The sequence below is a fragment of the Alosa pseudoharengus genome, unplaced genomic scaffold, assembly GCF_046254945.1.
Source record: "Alosa pseudoharengus isolate Yale_2024_CS ecotype anadromous, Long Island Sound unplaced genomic scaffold, YU_APseudo_1.1 YU_APseudo_1.1_scf_21, whole genome shotgun sequence".
Lineage (NCBI taxonomy): Eukaryota > Metazoa > Chordata > Actinopteri > Clupeiformes > Clupeidae > Alosa > Alosa pseudoharengus.
The window spans coordinates 34,551,089-34,572,884 of NW_027468674.1; the positions used below are offsets into that span (position 1 = coordinate 34,551,089).

The following is a 21,796-nucleotide window of genomic DNA, read 5'->3' on the forward strand; positions in this document are numbered from 1 at the left end:
TATGAAGGCGAAATCTATTTTGTTTCCCAACAGTAGTCCCTCTGTCTACCATTTATCCCATGCCCAGCTGTTTGGCTCCACCCCCACCTAACACACATGCCACTTTGACTAGATTCACATATTTTTGTGCCATCAGTAATCCAGAGACTCAATCAAAAGTAAAATATCAACATATTCAGTCTGTTAAGATTGTATTTATAATTACTTAATAATACATGTTATTATTAGTAGTATTAGTTTAAAACCACAAGTCATACTACCCAAGGCCATCCGTTGCTTTTGCAACTCTTTCTTAGTCTCAAGTCTTACTAGTCTCAACACAACAGTATAAACAGTGTGAACTTCTTGAACTACAAAAGTGAGATTAAAAACATATTACACTATATCACAGTTTGTGTGTGTGTGCGTATGTGTCAGTTAAATTAATAAAAATAAATGTAATGTGTGTGCAATGTTTTATATGATGCAACAAAAAAATACTTTGGTCACACCCAAATGCACGTCTGATGACACCTAAATGCATGACAAATTTCTAAACTGTAAGGGGCTTAAAGCCACTGTACCTTATCACCCTAGTGGAGCTACATGCTTGTTTAGTTTCATGTGTGCCGGTGTTACGGTGTCCCGCAAAACATCTTGGAAACAGGAGATGCTTTGAGGTGGAAGAAGGCCGATTTTGCGACAGGCTGGAAGGAATGGGGGAAGAAGTCCAGGATGACTCAGGTTCTGTAGCACCCATCCACAACCAGCACCAGATCACCAACCTTTCTGAGCAGTGCCTTGGAGGCCACAACTATGAGAATGAATGTGAATTCTAATGATTCACAAGACAAGACATTTCACACCCAAGTTAAGTGAATCAAAGCACTATCACATGGAAGCCTAGTTTGAGCAAAGAAAACTATTGGTAACATTTTATAATAACTAAACACAATTCATCATTTTGTTAAGCATTTGTAAACTATTAGTAAATGGTTTGTTCATCATTTGTAAAGTATTGCTCATACATTATTTCTCATTAGTAAAGCATTTGTAGGCCTACACACAGTTATAAATTGTTTGTTTATAGTAAATAATAACATACTGGCTTTATTACATTAAAATTATAATGTTATTGGTCATTATTACATTATTGGTTGTTATTACATTACTGGCTGCTACACAAGATAAGAGCTTAAAAGAAAAGGTAGTAAAATTACACTGAAAATAGCCTAGGCCTCAAAGGTAATATATGTGGTATTTTACAGTGGACACTATTAAAGGAGTACGGAAGCTTATTGCTGCCACACTAAAATAAATAAAAAGGCTCAGTATTATGTAATTACGTGAAAAGTTTCTTGTTATAACAATATCTTTTTCACGTTTCAACAAGATATGTATCACGTTATTACATGAAATTATCACGTTATTTCATGATAATGATATTTTCACGTTATAACATGAAAATATCATGTTATTTCAAGATATGATTTTTTCACGTTTTTACAAGATATTTATCACGTTTTTACATGAAATTATCACGTTATTTTAAAATAACGAAACTAAACGAAACAAGGCCACAAGTACGGAAGCGTATTGCTGCCACACTAAAATAAATAATAAGGCTCAGTATTATGTAATTACGTGAAAAGTTTCTTGTTATAACAATACCTTTTTCAAGATATGTATCACTTTATTACATGAAATTATCACGTTATTTCATGATAGGCCTACTGATATTTTCACGTTATAATGTGAAAATATCATGTTATTTCAAGATATGATATTTTTACGTTTTTACAAGATATATATCACGTTATTGCATGAAATTATCACGTTATTCAAGATAATGAAACTAAACGAAACGAGAGGCAAGAATAGGATATGCTCATTTACATGACTCAATCAAATTCTATTTTAAGCTCGGTTTAAGACATTTTCGTTATTGAACACGGTGGATGATATTGTTATAGGCCTATAGCCTATTAAATGCGAACACCCAAGCATTGTTCAGAATATTCTGCACCTGTGTACAGTAGGCTAGCCTAGCGGAGTGGCAATCGGTAGAGTCGGGAGGATTCCCGGTGGGGCCGTCCTGATTAAGTGTGATCTCAAAAAGCGCATGCTATTGGTGTTTGAATATTTTCTTTGCTGTGCTCTCCAGCAGCCTGCACTGTGCAGAACTAGCAGGCTGTGTGAGCAGGCTATCCTGCACAGAACCTCTCTATCGGCCTCCTTTTCAGCGGCTCTCTGCCAATACACACACATCCCTCTTCGCTGCTCCTCAGTCAGCTGGGAATTGACCACACACGTAGCCTACACACATGCACAAAAACAAACACTCATCAAGCAGCACTGTGTAATAGCAATCAGGGTGCAAGTTCATAGACACGACTAGTTATCATTTATGCCAGCCATGAGCTCTCGTGGCCTCGTTTAGTTTAGTTATTTTGAAATAACATGATAATTTCATGTAAAAACGTGATAAATATCTTGTAAAAACGTGAAAAAATCATATCTTGAAATAACATGATATTTTCACGTTATAACGTGAAAATATCATATCTTGAAATAACATGATATTTTCACGTTATAACGTGAAAATATCATTATCATGAAATAACGTGATAATTTCATGTAATAACGTGATACATATCTTGTTAAAACGTGAAAAAGATTTTGTTATAACAAGAAACTTTTCACGTAATTACATAATACTGAGCCTTTTTATTTCTTTTAGTGTGGCAGCAATACGCTTCCGTACACGAGAGCTCATGGCTGGCATAAATTATAACTAGTCGTGTCTATGAACTTGCACCCTGACTGCTATTACAGTGCTGCTTGATGAGTGTTTGTTTTTGTGCATGTGTGTATGAGTGTGTAGGCTGTGTGTGTGGTCAATTCCCAGCTGACTGAGGAGCAGCGAAGAGGGATGTGTGTGTATCGGCAGAGAGCTTCTGAAAAGGAGGCCGATAGAGAGGTTCTGTGCAGGATAGCCTGCTCACACCATAGACTGTATATATATGGCTCAGACAGCCTGATAGTTCTGCTTTATCTTCTTATCAACACAATAAATAAAACTTTCGCTAACTTGACGCAAGAGGGAGAAAGGGCTTTGATAAATATGCAAATCTTCATGCAATGTGGGTGAATGTATAGACCGCTCTGGCTCGGTAGCCTGCATGTCAGGTCATCGCTGTCATTTCTAAGGCTGTGGGGAAGGGACACAGAAAGTGAGAAGTGAAGCGCTGCAGTCGCACAGTGCAGGCTGCTGGAGAGCACAGCAAAGAAAATATTCAAACAGCAATAGCATGCGCTTTTTGAGATCACACTACAGTAATCCGGCCCCACCGGGAATCCTCCCGACTCTCCCGATTGCCACTCCGCTAGCCTACTGCACACAGGTGCAGACTATTCTGGACAATACTTGGGTGTTCGCATACACTATAGGCCTATAAATATCATCCACTGTGTTCAATAATGAGAATGTCTTGCGAGCTTAAAATAGAATTTGATTGAGTCGTGTAAACGAGCATATCCTATTCTTGCCTCTCGTTTTGTTTAGTTTCATTATCTTGAATAACGTGATAATTTCATGTAATAACGTGATATATATCTTGTAAAAACGTAAAAATATATCTTGAAATAACATGATATTTTCACGTTATAACGTGAAAATATCAGTATCATGAAATAACGTGATAATTTCATGTAATAACGTGTAATAACTTGTTGGTGGTAGAGCCTCCGATCCTCAACATCTAGAAAACAGAGTGGCTCTGGCATAGTGTTGTCATGATTATGACTTCGATACAATACCTGCCATAAATATCTTGATACTCGATACTGAAGCGATATCGAAATTCTAAAATATCTGGAAAAGAAAGGACGCAGGCCTCCTCCAAGTGTATTGAGTCATTTGTGTTGAATTTGGTGCACTTTTGGTCAATTCTGGGTTTCAAACTTCTAAACTTCCTACATAATTATTATTTTTGTAGTCAGATAAAATAGTAGTTTGTGTGTGATTAAGTCCTTTATTGTTTGTTATAGCTCATTTATATTGTGTGATGTTTTGGCAATAAATTACCTTTAAATAGCCAAAGTAGGCTAGATCAAGGTCAGTGTTCAAATTACTGCATGCAAATCACTTAATGCTATTCAGAAGAGCCTAATCTTTAGGCCATCTGATGTAGGCTACCCTAGGCCTTCCTGTTTTTATGGGATTTCTTTGACAGTTGCAAAGGGAAAAAAGTGAAGATGGTCTTCTTTGCTCCAGTGTAATTTAATAAGTACGTTTCAACCACTCTTTGGGTCTTAATCAAATAGGCCTACACCATTATTACATTACATTTGGCTGACACATTTTTAACCAAAGCGACTAACAACATGGTAACAGTTAGGTTTTAAAGCAATTCTCTCAACAATTTTAGGACAATTTAAAAACGGTAGAGTACAGTAAGAATAAGTGCATCAGTGAGTGCTGTTTTTAAACAGTTGAGTGTCAGTTCAAGACGGATGGTAAGTGCTAGGATCAGCAATACTTGTTGTAAGTGGTGCTATGAGAGGATATGTTCTCTAAAGAGCTGGGTCTTCAGGAGTTTTTTGAAAATGGAGAGGGATGACCCTGCCCTTGTAGGAACTGGCAGTGTGTTCCACCAACGAGGAACAACAAAAGAGAAAAGTTTGGATTGGCCTGAGCGTACTGTATCTGTTGCAATATCTGTGTGCATTCCTACATTAGGTCTATTTCTTTGATAGTCAACATAATTTGCTACCACATAACAAATACCAAATAACAATACAAAAGTTTCTTACAAACTTTCCTGCATACTTCTTTAATGTGCTGCAGTCAGATGGGTGCCCTAAAGACATAACTAAATCTTGAGCATCTATTACCAGTGTTGAATGAGCAGTTTTTGCAGTGATCACTACTGGACATTCCACATTGCTAGACAGCACTTGAGTAAGGATGACTTATTTCCACTTCACAAATAACCATCGCTATCTGCAATAGCTACAGTACAGGGACATTAATCAGTTATTAATGTATAGCTGAGGATTTGTCCTAGGTCCACTTCCCTTTCAGAATCATATGCAGTAATGATGCACTGGAGAATGTTTCTTTTTGTTGCACTATAAAAGATATCTTGTCTAAATTTTATTTTTATTTGCAAATAATGCAATCTCCATAGCACTCTTCAGCAACCCTCAAACATGCACACTCTTCCATTTTTTTGCATGGCTGGGATTTGAATGATAGGAAAGAGCACCAGTGAGATGCTTTAACTAGACAAGCACAGTCGCCTTTACAGTAAAAAAAATACAGTGTAAATCCTCTGTAAAGACTGACAACTGTTCATAATAGTTAGTGACAAAGTACTTTCTACAGAAAAATGAGCAGTCACTTACTATTCTATCAATTTATTATCAAGGAATCTATTTTGCTTCTAAACGTCATACTGAATTTTAGCTATTATTTCAATTTATATTTTAATTTTAGCTTATTTTCATTTGCTACTTGAGGGTCATTGGGGTAATTCCTGTCCTGTCCCACAACATATCTGATACATAAAAAGTATATGAATGTCTTATTTTTTGCAATTCCTATGATATCTGATGGCAAAACCAAAAAGTATGTGAATTATGCTAATTATGCTAATTAGCAAGCTTAAAACTCAAAATTGAGCTTGGTAAACAAAATATTTGAATTCAGCACCCTCAAATTGTGTGAAATACAATCAATCAATACAATATCCCTTTACCGACTTTTCCTCAAATTTGCCAACAGGACTTTTTCTGAACGTTTGTTAGCTCTGCTCTCACTCTATATGTCTCATAGCTCATCAAGGCTTGTCCCCTGCACTCCGAAATCTGGCGCTAGTTAGCCGATGCTACCAACAGTTTTTCGATGGGGTTGCCTCGGGCATCGGCCTAGCCATGTAAATAAATCACTGTTTTACACCATTTACGAGGCTCAAAGTAGCTCCACACTTCATTGGTAGACTTCTGAGGGCCTTGACATTTAAAACGAGACATTGAGAACTTTGAAAAGGCACTGGTAGTTTATTTACAAGACGATTTATACAGACAGTACCTTTAGGAAGTTTACCGTTCGCCGCCATCTTGAATTTAGTCACGATAAGTCGAGCGACGAGTACGAATGAACAGGTATGATAAGGGATCAGATTCCAAAAATAATTCTTTGGAAATGCATGGATTCCAGTTGCTTCAAGTGAGCTTATTTTTGAATAAGTTCACTGGAAGTTTGCCATTATTGGCTAAATGTGGTGGCAAATCACTGGTGAAGACATTTGCCACTATTGGCAAACTTCTCATTGTTGCACAATGACAATAAAGTTGAATCTAATCTAGCCTAGTAGCTTACTTTAAGAGAAAATACGTGACAAATGTCAATATGTTTTTCCTTGACCGGCCCAAAATTGAAGCGGCCCACCGATAATTCTCCCGATTCTCCACCCCGGGCCTGGAGAAGATAGGTAGGGGAGCGCGGGGCACAAAGTAACGCGGGGTCAAATGTAACACGGACTTTTTCCCTATTTGCAGGGGGTTGATCGAGGCATGCTATTGGTCAGTTAATCACACTACTATGAGACGGTGTTCCACAAATGTTCAGTCAGTATGAACGTGTTTCCACGTAGATCTGCAGCAAAACGCCTTTTGAAGACATCAACGTAAATGTCTAGGTGGTACTTGTCTTTCCATTACTGAGTTGTGGGTGCAGCTCACTGACTCCAATCTTGTTGTCAGGATCTGGCCCGGACTGCTAAGTATTTGCCACCCTGGTGGCCATTTTGTGTATTGTCCTGTGTTTGTTTTTGCCTGTTCCCCATGTGCTTTGTGTTACCTGCCTGTCACCTGTCTTTGTCTCCGCCCCATCTCCTTATTTGGTCTGTGCTTCCTGTCTTGTTTGTTTTCCCTCCATTTCTGCCTCCTCACGTGTTCCCTGTTATTGTCTCGTTGGTTTCGTCCAGTCCTCTGTCTTTCTATTAATTGGTACAGTATGTGTATTTCTACCCTCCTGTTTCTCTGTTCCCTGTCGGATCGTCTCTCTGTTTCGTTGAGTCCAAGTCCTGTATGTATGTAAGTAGTTTGTTAGTTAATAAAGTGTGTTTTTGGTTAGAAAGAGTCTTGCGCATGGGTCCTGTACTTGTAATCCTGACAGTACGATCCGACCAGGAATGGACCCAGCAGACTCTGATTTCCCGATGGAGGAGCTGAGTCAAGTGGATTACACGCTCAGCAGGCTCAACTCTGAGCTAGGGAAGTCCACTGACTTGGATCGCCGGCATGCTATCGTTACCTTAATGGAGAGGACTATTTCCTCAAGGCCCTGGCTACTGAAGGTTCCAGGAATGGCTACCCTGGCCGACCAGCTGTCAGGTCTGGGTAAGAGCCTTTAGTCCCTCCTTGGTCCCTCCAGTAACCCAGTTTTTGAGGCTGCTAGTCTCCTGCCTGACCCTGCCCCTGCAGCTCATTGCCAGGGGCTTAGGCTGGGTGTGCTGCGCCTTCAGCCGGCCGCTTCAGGTCCAGAACCCCAGCCTGAGGAGTTCCAGTTCCCCCCAGAACTCATCCAGGTCCCTCAGGCTCCCTCCAGAAGGAGACGTGCCAAGCGTCGGCCAACCTTGTCATCCGACACCATGCCAGCTCCTGCGCCCAGCCCAGAGGCGTCTGCTCCTGCGCCCGCAGCTGAGTCCGCCGTTCCGGTGCCCAGCCCAGAGACGCCACGCCTGCAGCCCAGTCTCCCGACGCCACGCCTGCAGCCCAGTCTCTCCCTGTCTGTCCAGCCCCGCTTCTGCCCGAGCCGGATCCGCCTCCCTCTGACTTTCTGGTCCCGCCTCTGCCCGAGTCGGTTCCGCCTACCTCTGACTCTCCGGCCCCGCCTCTGCCTGAGCCGGCCCGAGCCTGCCCCGTGTTTACGGTCTGTCGGACCAGTCCCTCCGTCCAGGCCCCCTCCGCCCACCCTGGTTGGACTTTGGGGACGCCAGGAGGCGTCCGTTGAGGGGGGGGTACTGTCAGGATCTGGCCCGGATTAAGTTTGTGCCACCCTGGTGGCCATTTTGTGTATTGTCCTGTGTTTGTTTTTGCCTGTTCCCCATGTGCTTTGTGTTACCTGCCTGTCACCTGTCTTTGTCTCCGCCCCATCTCCTTATTTGGTTTGTGCTTCCTGTCTTGTTTTGATAGCAACAAATGTATGGTTAAAATGGATAATAATTTAACTTCAAGACTACTTTTAGTTAGCCATGTAACCCTTCTTGGTTTTAAACAAAGACACCATCCCCTCCCCCAATGGAATGCTAATGTGCTGGTTAGTTACACAGGACAAAGGATATTACCTTGATATAATGTATCCATGTGTCATGAAATGTAAATGTATTCATGTTTGGTATCATTCTGATAGACTCAGTACAAGGATTGTAATGATTTGATTGTGAGAATGTTTGGAACATTCTATAAGTGATATTTCTGATATATAAGATATCTCTCCTCATGCCATTCAGATAGGTGTGAAGTGGGTGTGAGTAGGTGTGTGATGCCAACTGGAGAACCAATCATGTGGGCTTGTTCTTGGCGCCATTTTGTTCTTTGTTTAAAGCATTTAAAAGTAACTAAATTGCAACGTTTGTCAGATTTTGGATTGTCCGACTAAGGATGTAGAGCGGAAGAGAGGAGGAGTTGGCTACAGGCCAACCTAGGCCTTTCAGGCCTGGGATTGGCCTACATAGACCATAGATTTTTTTTTGTACCCTCTCAGCTTGTAACAGAATAAACCTGATTCCTGAGTTTTCCTGAAGTTCGCCAGTCTAAGATTAATATTAAGTAATTATTCACCACAATTACTTTCAGTTAGTTTTCCCTCCATTTCTGCCTCCTCACCTGTTCCCTGTTATTGTCTTGTTGGTTTCGTCCAGTCCTCTGTCTTTCTGTTAATTGGTATGTGTATTTCTACCCTCCTGTTTCTCTGTTCCCTGTCGGATCGTCTCTCTGTTTCGTTGAGTCCAAGTCCGGTATGTATGTAAGTAGTTTGTAAAGTTTGTTAGTTAATAAAGTGTGTTTTTGGTTAGAGAGTCTTGCGCATGGGTCCTGTAGGCCTACTTGTAATCCTGACACTTGTATCATCTTAATAACCGTCTTGTAGGCTAAAAATGACCCAGCGGGGTTAGTTGTAACGCGCTGTTACAACTAAGCCACTCCTACTGTATAATGTTGCAATACAAAAATATGCGCGTGTTAGTTTAGTTAGTTTTTGTGGTGTTTTGCATTTTGCGTCATGTTTTCAGGTTTGAGGGCTTTTCTTGGCAGGATTGACCTTGGTTAGACTCTTAGCTTCCATTGGCGCATATTTCTCATGTTATTTCTCCGTATAGAAAATTAAGTCAAATTTCGACACACGTCTGTTGTTAGTTCATGACTTATGTATCATAAATAGTCAGATCCTATTCCATCATACACATTCAGATACATTTATTGAATTAATTTAATTAAACAGCCTTTGGGATGAGTGTTACAACTAACCCCGCGTATGGGTCAGGTTGTAACATTTCACCTATCGCCACTCTCGGTGGAATTGTAAAAGAACAGTAGCTCCTACAAACAAACTTCCAGTGCATATGTAACAGATGTATGTTGCTTGTTAAAAAGTATAACTAGTGGAACTCAAATGATTTTAGAATTATTTAGCCATAACCAAAAAGTGTTAGTAGGGGAGCGCGGGGCACAAACTGACTCGATAAAATATTTATAAAATAATGTCATTCATGTTTGTGCATACATCCCAGATTGCAAGAGGCTGGCGGTCCGCTGGCATTTTGCTCATTGGTTCTCTGGCGGTCCGCTGGCGGGTTGCAGACAAATTGCTCAATATTTTGCCACTACTGGTTTAAAATATTTTTTATTTGTTCAGTTATACTCCATATATAATTTTAATAACTTTTCTTTAAATTTAACTTGTCATGAATATTAAGAAATGGTGGTCCAACGGCGGACCACAAGTGGCACACCAGCAGCGGCATAGCCTACCACCAGCGGTCCGCTATCTGCCAATCTGATTTTGCTATTTGGGCATTAAATGAATTCATTTTTCTTAAAAAGTAGACACTGTTGGGCCTTCTTATAGATGGCTTCTGAATTAGTCTGGGAACTCATCTAGCACCATTCCGAGATATTTGTCAACTAGCTCCACCTCCAGTCCCCTTATCTCAGTAGGCTTGGATGTGCAGACTTCCTAAAATCAATCACCATATCCTTGGTTTTGGACACGTTCAGTTTCCTCGCTCGTTTCAGGCCATCAGTGAGTCTCTTCACCATAGTAACTTTACTCTGACTCGACTTGCACGCACAGAAAGCAAGAAAGCAAATTTCACTGGCTGAGTAGCAGCAGGCAAAATGATGGTTCCTGAGGCTACTGAAGTAAATGCTGTTATCCTACAAAACATTTAGTGCAGCTTTGAAATCTTACGTGAAAATCTAAATTAGGCTATTATGGTCCGGGTCCGGATAGGATCACGTCAGGGTCCGGACTCGGACCGCCATTTGACGACCTCTGGTGTACACTTTTCAACTTTACAATTCACCATTTCTAAAAGGTAATTATTTGAGTATTACATGAAAGGGTCTTATGGAGTAAACGAGAGTAAAAACAGGACACATCAGACTGAACTGTTAGTGGTAGCATTTAATTGAGACTAGTGCAATAAATACTTGAAAAATTACAATAAAAAAATAAAAATGAATTACAAACCTTTTTTGACAACTTTTGCAGCAATTCACAACACTAAATCAGAAGTTGATGCATTCGTCATAGACTTGCCGAAAAATCTCAGAAAGACCAAGAGACTAGTGCCAGAAGTAACTAATCCCACTTTGTTGTATTCAACCATAAAAAATAAAATATGGTACTTACACATTTCTATGACTTTGACAGAGCAGTGTTAATCTACAAAAAAAATCACAGCTATATGCCTAAAAGTTGACCTATAATGACTGAACTAATTCCACAGGTGACTTTCACATATACATCACAACATTCACTGTGGATAAAAAATAGTCAATTTTTGGGTAAGCTCACTATGCAAAACATTACAAGTTATCCTATTGATTAGATAGATAAGCAATTTAAAGCGGCATTGTTTACCTGTCACACAATTATACATGTAACAGACCAAATACTTCTTTTCAAATAATAGTTATTGACCCACTTACAACTGTTCCTTTCAACAGTGTACCATGTAAACTTCTCCAAAAAAAAAAACAAGATTTTGGGAATGATGAATGGGAATCACTGCAAAAACATGATACAATAGGGATGTGTATGACTAATGATACCTGTAGGTATTATTCTTTAAACATGATCCCTTTTTAAGAGACACAGTCATCTTTTATTGATCCCTTTTCAAGAGACACATTAATCTTCTACAACTGTTGATACACTCAGTTCATGCTGACATGATATTGACATACTCCATTTGTGCAAGACTTGCATTAAATCAACATAAAATGTAACAATGCAACACCTGTAACAAGACTACCCAAATCCTTTTTTGAGCAATTAAAGAGAAACAATCTAGAAGCCAGAGATGAGTTTTTGGTCACAAATAGAGAAATGATGTTGGGGAACTGAGATGATCTCACAAAGTGATGTTTAGGAAGCATGCTGGAATGACGAGTAAGCTGTCAAATAAAGCCAGTATGTCAGCCCTCCTTTATATGGTAATGGGTTTCAGTGAGCTGTGGATAATACCAGTGATGGACTCCACTCCTTCACCTTCCAGGAATGTGTGGTGATCGCCTTCAATGACCTGAACGGACACTTTCCCATCACAGACCTGTCAAGGATAAGACACAACTCAAAGTTAATAAATATATATATATATATATATATATAATCATAACATAACAGTCTGAAAGGAGACTACCAGAGACTAGTGTCTCCTAGACTAAGGGTCACATGTCTCAATGGTGCTTACACATGAGAAAATACTTGCTGGGAAAACGTGTATCTCTGTAAAATATAACTTGCCATCTTGAGACAATGCACAAATTGCCATCAACAAGAAGAACTCACATTAATGCAAGCTTAACAGTCCATACATTGATCATTGTGTTCTTGCACACATATGTTTATTGTGTAGGCCTGCTGCTGTAACTGATCTATAGCCATCCTGCCAGTTACTGTATACAGGAAATAGTCACTTAAAACAATATTTAACTGAATTTAACTGTACAGAGCCTGATATTAAAATTGGTTTTGCTCATTTAACAGATTCAGCACTCACAAATAATTTAAACTGTGTTTTATTTGTACACTTTTTTTTTCTTCAGAAAACAATCATCTGCTATAATGTAAAATATCTGAAATATCACCTCATGGAGCTTGTAGTCTGCCCCAAGGCCTTCTCCGTAATCGCTACTGGTCTTGGCCTTCAGCAAGGTGATGGTGCCATGGTATTTGGTGGCAGGTACATAGCTGTCTGCAGCTTTCAACTTATGGTAGAAGGTTGAAGCAGCAAAGTGTAGTGATTGGCGGCTGATGTTCTTGTGGCTGGAGGTGATTAGGTCTACAGCCACATTCACTCTTGCTTCCAAGTCTGACAGTGGCAAAAGAGTCTCCAACAGCTAGTAAAAGACAGATTTTTCATTTTTAGTTCATTCACAGTAATCTTTGCAAAAATTTAAATATCTTTATAATTAGTAGACAGGATATACGTTCATTCTTTTTGCCATGAGAATGTATTTTTATAACCCCCCCAAAAATGTATTTTAGTATATGACTTTGCATTCATCTTACTCGTACTTATCTAATTGTGGTCTACATTTTCAGCATTATGTCTGCAAGAAATGCTACTACTAGCCTCGTTTGACACCACCGCCTATCTCAATTACGATTGAGAGTGGCTCTGGAGAGGCTCCATTGACTTCCAGGGGCGTAACCAGCAGTGAAATTAAACTTAAATTGGTGCATTAAACTTATCGTATCGGTCATCATATAAAGCCCGCCCTATGCCAGACAAGCAATTGTGATTGGTGCCTGTTGTTTTTGGAATGTTGGAAGAGGGTGTTACAATGGCCTATAGGGGATGCCACGGCACGGTTAGTGGGCCATGCTAACAGTGCGGTTTTGGTATTTTAATATAAAAAAAACCCCTACTGATTCAAACAATTACATATATTTTGCCTATAGACAAAAAAAATGGTAGCGTGACTGATTGACTAGGCTTAGTTTTTAGCTATAGGGTAGTTTTCAACTGCTTTGTTCAAACTATCAGTGGAGAGAGCTGGGGTAACCCTGTGTCAATCTATTTTAAATTTCGCTCACTGTGATGTTTCATAGAATTCAAAAGTTACGTTGCTGCCTAAATGTGTGTGGAGGGGACATTACTGATATTATTGAATATAACTGCAAATGAGACTCTCCAGCTTTTATTATCCTATCTGGGAGATATTAAGGATGTTTTTGGTGCTATAAGGACGGTGCCAAGTTACCGGCCGAATTCCTATGAAACATGGAAAGAATGGGGTGGAGGAACCCATTAAACTTCCTAGTTTCACTTTAAATACATTTGAAAGACATGTTTTTTGGCAGCAAACAACTGTATTGACAGTGAGAAACAGATTCTCGTTGCAGGCTACTAGCAAAGAAATCCTGCTGGGCGATAGGCTACTACATCACATTAGAAACGTCCACTCCGGTTGACTGTATTAGCAAAGTAGGCCTAATGCTTGTGGGCTGTAGGCCTAGCCTACTTTGTTTGTTTAAACTTTACAGTCTTCAGTTTGTACTGAAATTCTAAATATTCTCTTATAGTGGATGACAGACAGCAGCACCTTCTCAAAATTAGTGTCAGTCTCTCGCTAAGCTCCAGTCCATTCACGTTGGAGCAGCTGTTGTTTGTCGAACTCATTTGCATACAGAGTGCATCAACCTATTGGTGCTTTGCTACATTAGCAGGGAAGCACGGATAGGTTGCAGCGGTGTGAGGGCCCATGCACTGGTTTTCTGTAGGTGTCTTGTGAATGTCTAACGTTTGTGTAGTTTGCACAGCACAATGATATAACGTTTGCAAATCATAAGTTACAGATGTACCGCGGTTCATGTCGGTTCAATAATATACCGTGTACCGTTGCATCCCTAATTCTTTCACATGTTGTAACATTCTTTCAAATGTTGAGTTACTCCGGTCTAGATTTTTTGATGTTAATTACTCCTATATTGCTATTGTCTATCCAAAGTAAAATGCCTGTTTCGAAGTTAACTGATGGTCAAATCAACCAAAACTCTGATATTGTTTGTACCTCCAAGTGGTCTGTGACCTATGTTTGTGTGAAATAATGGCCTCCTTGCTAGACTGACCTGCAGTGTGAATTCAAAGTCGCCAACAGGTTCATCTGGGCTCTCCCAGGCTATGGTACTGCCACAATAAGGATATGTTTGGGGAACATACAATATATGATTGAGGTGTACCTGTAAGAATTGTATGGGTCTTTTTACCTTGTTGTACTCAATTCCTGTGAACTGCTGGATGAAGGCACAGAGGGCCTCGGTCTCAGCTTCTGACTCTTTGCCAGGGGTCAGCTTTGCTCTGTAGCTCTGCACAGGGGTAGAAGAAATGATAGATATAAATCCAATACGTAGCAATACGTTGCTATAGAACATTTAAAACTTTGATGTGGTGGACTACTTGTTTCTCAGCGCAAGCCACAAAATGGTGACAAATTGATTTTAGAAGTTTATTTTTCAAATGACCTCTTTAGAAAGCTGTGATGTACTGGCAGAGAGTTACAGAGGCTAGAATATTGTTTTTTCTTTCTACTGGGTACATTTCAGCCCTCTAAGTCACTTGAGTCACCTGAGAAACACAACTGAGCCCTAGCACCAGGTCTTGTGAAGCTGTGTGTAAAAGTAGATCAATATAGAAGAAAAGATGAGTAGATTACATAGTTATTTGTAAAGGTATGTACATGCGTTTGGCAAAATGCCCTATGGAGACTCCATATAGGACTTTTGGTTACCCAAAATGTATACTGAAAATAAAAGGCTTACTGTATATGAACCCCTTGGTAGAAGCATAATCATAGTCTCAAATGAAGGGTAACACTCTGAAGTTGTATTATTGGTATGTCAGGGGTTCTGATATAGAGGGACTACACAAAATATGGAATAATTACATAAAAGTCTCTATTTTTGGATTTTTGATGGGTTCAATGGGTGTGTATAAGATGGACTATACACCTGCACAACTTACTGTATGTTCAATAACACAACAGGAAAATTCTATTTCTATGGATTCTTGTGGATATTTCAAGACCCAATATGCTGCATCCACTTATTGCTAAGAATACACACAGTGTAAGGTAAGGAAGCACCAAAGGTGGAGGAGGGGGAGGAGGGCATTTTTGATTAAATTTAATTGAGACATAGTAAGATTCATTTGACAATGTAAAGCACTATACAGATTGTACATGAAGGTTGTCATGTATGGATCCCCAACAGTCCAAGCTCAAATGGGGTATAATATTACTATGCTACATAGCAATGTGGTGCATACAATTGATTTAGAATGTTGGGGGGAGTGGGGTAGGTGTACCGTGGGCTTCACACAGTCTCATACAAGAACAAACATTTTATACAATTTCTGTTGTTCAAATACTGTATTCATGTGAGCAATATTAATATTTGAACTCACTCATAGACCATATACATTATTTGTACATTGTATCATTGCTGAAATTGGGCTACTTAAGCCCTTAGGTATAAACTAGAATGAAAATCGTATAGGGGACATCAAATTGCAGTCAAGAGCTATAGACTCTACTCACCTGAGTATAGGCTGCCACATAAGAGTGGGAGCCATCAAACAAAAATAGGTGCTCAACTGGGTAGCCAGCTTCTTGAAGTTGAGAGGACATCTCAAAGGCTACACAAGCACCAAAGGAATAGCCAGCAATTCGGTAAGGCCCCTCTGGCTGCACCTGCTGCACACACTTAAGGTAATACGCAGCCATACTGTGAATGCTGTCCAATGGAGCAGCTGTAGAAGAGAGATAGAAGTAGTAACAAGAAAATTAATTGTCAAATCTAAACAATATAAAAAACAAAAGTGACAATGGCAAAGCTTAAGGATGATCCCTTACCTTTTGTACATTGCAGCCCATAACAGGGCACACTGAGCTTGCTAGAGAGGGTGCGTAATGCAGAAATGGAACCCTCAATGGGATGGACCAAGAAGAGAGGCCTCTCAGTGCTCTGGACCGAATTGAGTGGAGTGACAGTGGCTCCATCTGGGTTCACTAACATCAAACTAAGATCTGACTCCAGCAGAGCCCGTGGGCTGAATTTCTTTGATGACTGCTGCCGAGACTCTGGAGGGAAAATAAATATATCCATTACTGTATGTATGTCTATAGAGAGATTGGTGATGTTATCACTGAAATAAATTCAATTGTTTCAGTTCAAGTAAATTAGAGTAATCTACCATGTATTTACATCTGTGAACATGGGTAGTTTCATGATCAGGGTAAGCTCTTGACATTTTCCGCATACATGCCTGTGTGCCTCAAAATAACTCTATATTTTAACTCTAAATAACTGTATAACTCTTTGTTGTCATTAATGACTACACTTAGGAGTATCTTGAAAATTGGAAAAAGAAGAAGTGCAAAATACCATTTGTTGGCAACCTGTGTATATTTTACTGTGAGCAGAAAACTGGACCACACTAGGCCATTCTGTAATATGTTACAACTGTGATGTTGAAGAAAGCAGAGAATTATCATAATTTCAATGGAAATGGCGCATATTTGAAATGTGGTCCAAATTCTTGTGAGCTCTGGAAAAAATTAAGAGACCACTGCACATTTTTCTGATGTCATCTTACGGTTGCTGAGTGACATTCAAATGAGTTGACGGTCATATTCAAATTGCAGTGGTCTCTTTCGAATATGACCGTCAACTCATTTGAATGTCACCCAGCAACCAATCATCAAAAAGAATGTGCAGTGGTCTCTTAACTTTTTCCAGAGCTGTAAGGTCAAAAATATAGGGGACTTGGTTGAATTTACTTAGCAATGGTAATATACTAACATAAATAGTTTTCTGTTCACTTTCAATGCATTCTCCATAAATATGCTCAAATGCATGAATATGCCAAACACACAAATAACATTGGAAGTATACACATCTAAGATTTTTCATGAAATGTCATGGCAACTAATGTAGATTAAACAAAAAGAAAGAAAAAAAAGAAAAGCAAAACAAAGCGCTTACCCTGAATGTGAAGCTACTCTGTGTCTGTACATTTCAGCTTGTGTGATCTAGTGACCACACTTACTTACACATGTAAATTGTGAAATGAAAAACAATACATAGAAACATGTGAATTTTGAAAAACCACCTCATACAAGCGTAGACTGCAACATTTGTTTGATTTTTTTCAGACATGTTGACATAGCACCATAGCGCAAAAGTGAAATGGAAATGGATCATGGCATCAGACTACACATTCAAAAATGTGGTGCTTTTCATGTGGTAACAGAGAAGAGAAAAGTATCATTATTTTTATATTTTTATATAAATGCAAGCATTATAAGATACTTGTGGAAAATGCCCTTCTAGAATTGTCACACCTTATTTTTTCCTCCCTTCACATTCTGTCGCCCTTTATTTATAACTACCATGGCTTTTGATGGATGCAACTGAAGTTGAACTGCCAAACTGCCACATTTCCCTGGAATGACCCTCACAGGCAGATAAAACCCATACTCAATAGCTTTGCATCACTTAATGGAAATATTTGAATTTGGCAAGCGAAAACCAGTGTTGCATGTGTGAGTGTGACCACAAAATGCACATTGATTGTTTGACATTGGCTGTGGATTATACTGGTGAACCCTCAGCAGATATATTAGGTTGCCACAGGAGTGCCAAACTAGGGGGCAAATAGGTAAACATTCTGTAACTTCAGTGTAGGCCCAACCTTGTTAGTTAGAATAAACTAAGTGAGTAACAACAAAATGTAATCATAAAAGACAATTCAGCCTCAAACACATACCTTCCTTGTCTCCTGGCTGAGAATTAAGTTCCTTTAACTTGTTGATGGTTAGCTGACGAATCTCACGCATTCCCATGACAATGTCATAGTCACGTTCCAAAGTCTGCCGCACCTCCACACCCATTAGTGAATCCAGTCCAAGATCTGCCAGTGAAGCATCAGCATTCAGGCTGCTCACATCACGCACACCTAAGACGAAAACAGAGATAAGAAACACAGGAAGAACAAATGCAAAATTACACAATATGTTCTATGTTTATTTAAAAAAATTGAAAATAGTTATTACAGAATGAAATGGTACCTACCCAGTATGTGTGCCACTGCTTCTACCAGGTCCTTCTGCCCACCAGCTTCTCCTTTTACTGCAATTACTTTCTCTACCATCACAAAACTAGACATCACAGGTCTAGACTGGCACAAGAATCTATCCAGTACCTCCATACAGGAAGAAATACGCTGGGGCATGGTGCCACCAATAACTGTGTCATTGCCCCCCATGGTCTCTAGAACAACTCCAACATCTCCAATAGCACCCCACTGGATGGCTAGGGCAGGTAGGCCATCATGACGCCGGCGTTCACAGAGTCGTTCCATTGCAGAATTGGCAAAACCATAGTTGCTCTGGCCAGCATTACCACGGCCACAGCTAACAGAAGAGAAGGCCACAAAATGCTTAAGATCTGGGCAGTGCTGTCTGGTCACCCTGAGAGGAAAAAGCAAGAAGTTGATCAGCAATGGATAAAAAATGAGGTTTTACGCTGGCTCAAGTCACTTGTTTCTTTTCACCACTAATCAATTTTAACACGAAATGGTTGGATGGATTTCTTCTTATATGTATATTTTTAACACAGAACAGGGGTACTGAGTGAGATGGTAAAGATCCTCCTAGGGTAGATCTTCAAAAGTGTCTGATAGCCTAACTTCAGGCACATAAAATGTCCTTCATTTAAGCCCTGTAATAGGCCTAGCCTTACCTATGTGTGGTGCTACCAACTACAGGACACTAGGCCTAGTTTCAGTAATTTAGGTTACATTCTTGGAAAAGGTGGTTAGATAGTGATAGTGATTACTAGTCTACAGTGTTGGGAGGGTTACTTTCAAAACGTATTCCGTTACAGAATACAGAATACATGCCCAAAAATTTAATCTGTAACGTATTCCGTTACGTTACTCAATCTGAGTAACGTATTCTGAATACTTAGATTACTTCCGAATTGAATTGCATTGGAATGTGGCCATCAAATCCTGCTTAGGCCTACTAAACAGGCCTATTCTGGTGTGTTCATCTGTTCCAAATGGCTGTGTTAGGCCCACGAGAATGTAAAGTCAACTAGGCCTAAGCTACCTGATACAACTTTAAAATAGCAAGGTGACCACTAAAACTACAGCAGGCGACTAGGCTAATTAAAACAAACAAAATAAATAGGCTACTTTAAGGGCGTAGCCAGAAATTATAATTAAGGTGTGCCTGTGAGATTTTTCGGTGGCATCAACCCAGTACAAGTGAGGGGCGCATATGACTGGTGGAACGCAAATGACCTGTACATGTAAACACTATGGGCTACTGTATATCAGTGCTCTCAAAACGAACGTGATCGCGTAATCAAAAACCGCACGTTAAAATATGCTAGGCCTACTCGCAAGAATAATTCTTCAGAGGCTGCACCATATAATTAATTTTAAAACGTAAATGTAGATCTAATTAGAAAAAATAATAATCCATAAAGCTATTTTAAGTTAGAATAAACAACTTAGAATGCAGTGCCTATTTTAGAGATTGGTTTTATTGCCTAGGTCTAAATCAACACGTGAACTAGGCTTTGCTTATTGCTTAGCAAACTGTGTAACCGATTGGCCGAAGTAGCCTGAGCTATTAATACTTGGGAAAATATCCTTTGAACAGACATCAGGAACCACGATCAGTGAGGAACAGGAGTTACCTCCACTTACTTTACTCGTAATTTGCTGTGCAAACAGTCATTTCAGGGTCTCCGATATGACGCGTCCATAATGCGCGCTGGCTGCGTTTTGAGGCTAGTGCAAGACGGCGGGGCTTGGATTTAAACATGTAAACAATTTCATCATAGATTGCTTTCAGGAGCTTCTGGGAAATGGACTTGCCTTAATTTATTTAGTGAGTGAACAAACTTATGAAACAGAGAAGTATCGTCATGTAATCCATTGATTTCAACAATGTAACTGTATTCTAAATACCAACTATTTAACTTGTAACTGTATCGGAATACAGTTACTCATAATTTGTATTCTGAATACGTAACGCCGGTAGCTGCTACATGTATTCCGTTACTCCCCAACACTGCTAGTCTATTATACGGGGGAGACACTGATTCATAAAATCGGACTAAATTCATTTTATAAGGGGTCTGGGGAACACTGAGTGGGCAGATGACTTAAAGGAGAATTCCGGTGTGATATTGACCTAAAGTGTGTTGAAACATGATACCGAGTGTGAACGTATGTCTCATAGCCCATCTCGGCTTGTCCCCTGCACTCCAAAATCTGGCGCTAGTTAGCCGATGCTAACAATGGTGGTGCTCCGGCATCGGCCTAGCCATGCAAATAAATCACTGTTTTACACCATTTACATTACATTGCCTGAGCGCAATCTGTGAAACGTATACCCTACTGTGGCAAAACATTACACTTCATTACAGCATTCAATTAACAGTTTTGCAAACCAGTTACCATATCAAAACACCATTAAAAAATTACAATTGTGTCAAAAACATGACCAGAGAGTCAACAAACAACAACAAAAAAAGCTCCTTATGGGTACCTGTCAAGGTGGATTGTTCCATGGTATTTTGGTTTGTTGACATCGAGATAATGCTCTGGAGAGAGATTTTCCAACATTCCATCTTTCAGAACCTTGAAGAAAAGAACACTTCCATTTTATGCTTCAGTGCAATATCTAACTTTATTTGCATCTACCTAAATACACATTATCAGTAAATACAATATCATGAGCTCACAATATTCAATGTTTTACATTCCACAAATTAAGTTCCTTCACTGAGGTAAGTTAATTTTAAAGTTAGAAAACTGCAATGCAAATCAGGATAGTGGTTACCATAGCAAGGTGAAACACCCCTCCTACAGGTCCAAGTTTGCAGGCTTCAGCAATGAGTCGCTCTGTCCCTTCGAGAGTGCTGACATCACAAGTGGAAACCATCACCTTCACACCCATGGCCTGCCATTCTTGAACTCTCTTAGTTTGGTATCCTAACACATACATATCATGTTACTTCCTAATAAAGCAAACACTCTACAACATATATGATAAGTACTTTTTTCCAGCTGGAGAAATGTTCAATATTTTTCTGTTTTCAATGATTCAACGACAAAAAAAAAATCAAGACTAAATATCAAACATTACTAAAGCTAAATTATATGAGGTCTCACCACCTCACCATTACAGGAAAAATAGTATTATTTAAAAACGTATTTATGTTTTGGTCAAGCAGTTACCATTGCGGATTCCAGAGCGGGAGGTCAAAACCAGTCTGCGGGCCCCTCTCTCTGTCAGCCAATGGGCCAGCTCCAAACCAAAGCCCCCAAGGCCACCGGTGATGATATAAGAGGATGTCGATGGGAAGAATGTGCGGCAAATGGCAGGTATGGAGAGAGGAGTGACTTCAAGAGATACATCACTCTTCTTTGCCTCAGGGCAAACCTTACAGGGAGGAAATATTATTATAATCATTACCTTAGGTGACAGTATCTGTTTCAGA

At 39.6% G+C, this 21,796-nt stretch overlaps 1 protein-coding gene across 1 annotated transcript in view; it reads right to left on the reverse strand.

The window, feature by feature from the left end:
• Positions 1-10,657: 10,657 nt before the first annotated feature.
• Positions 10,658-21,796, reverse strand: part of fasn (fatty acid synthase) — a 67,447-nt gene continuing 56,308 nt past the window's right edge. The window contains exons 33-42 of the mRNA XM_076298708.1: positions 21,534-21,738; positions 21,136-21,287; positions 20,842-20,933; positions 18,350-18,747; positions 18,045-18,233; positions 16,129-16,356; positions 15,814-16,025; positions 14,486-14,584; positions 12,361-12,612; positions 10,658-11,822 (exon numbers count right to left, since the gene is read on the reverse strand). Coding sequence (XP_076154823.1) covers positions 11,700-11,822; positions 12,361-12,612; positions 14,486-14,584; positions 15,814-16,025; positions 16,129-16,356; positions 18,045-18,233; positions 18,350-18,747; positions 20,842-20,933; positions 21,136-21,287; positions 21,534-21,738 — 1,950 coding nt within the window. The 3' untranslated portion in view covers positions 10,658-11,699. The remainder of the gene's footprint in view (positions 11,823-12,360; positions 12,613-14,485; positions 14,585-15,813; positions 16,026-16,128; positions 16,357-18,044; positions 18,234-18,349; positions 18,748-20,841; positions 20,934-21,135; positions 21,288-21,533; positions 21,739-21,796) is intronic.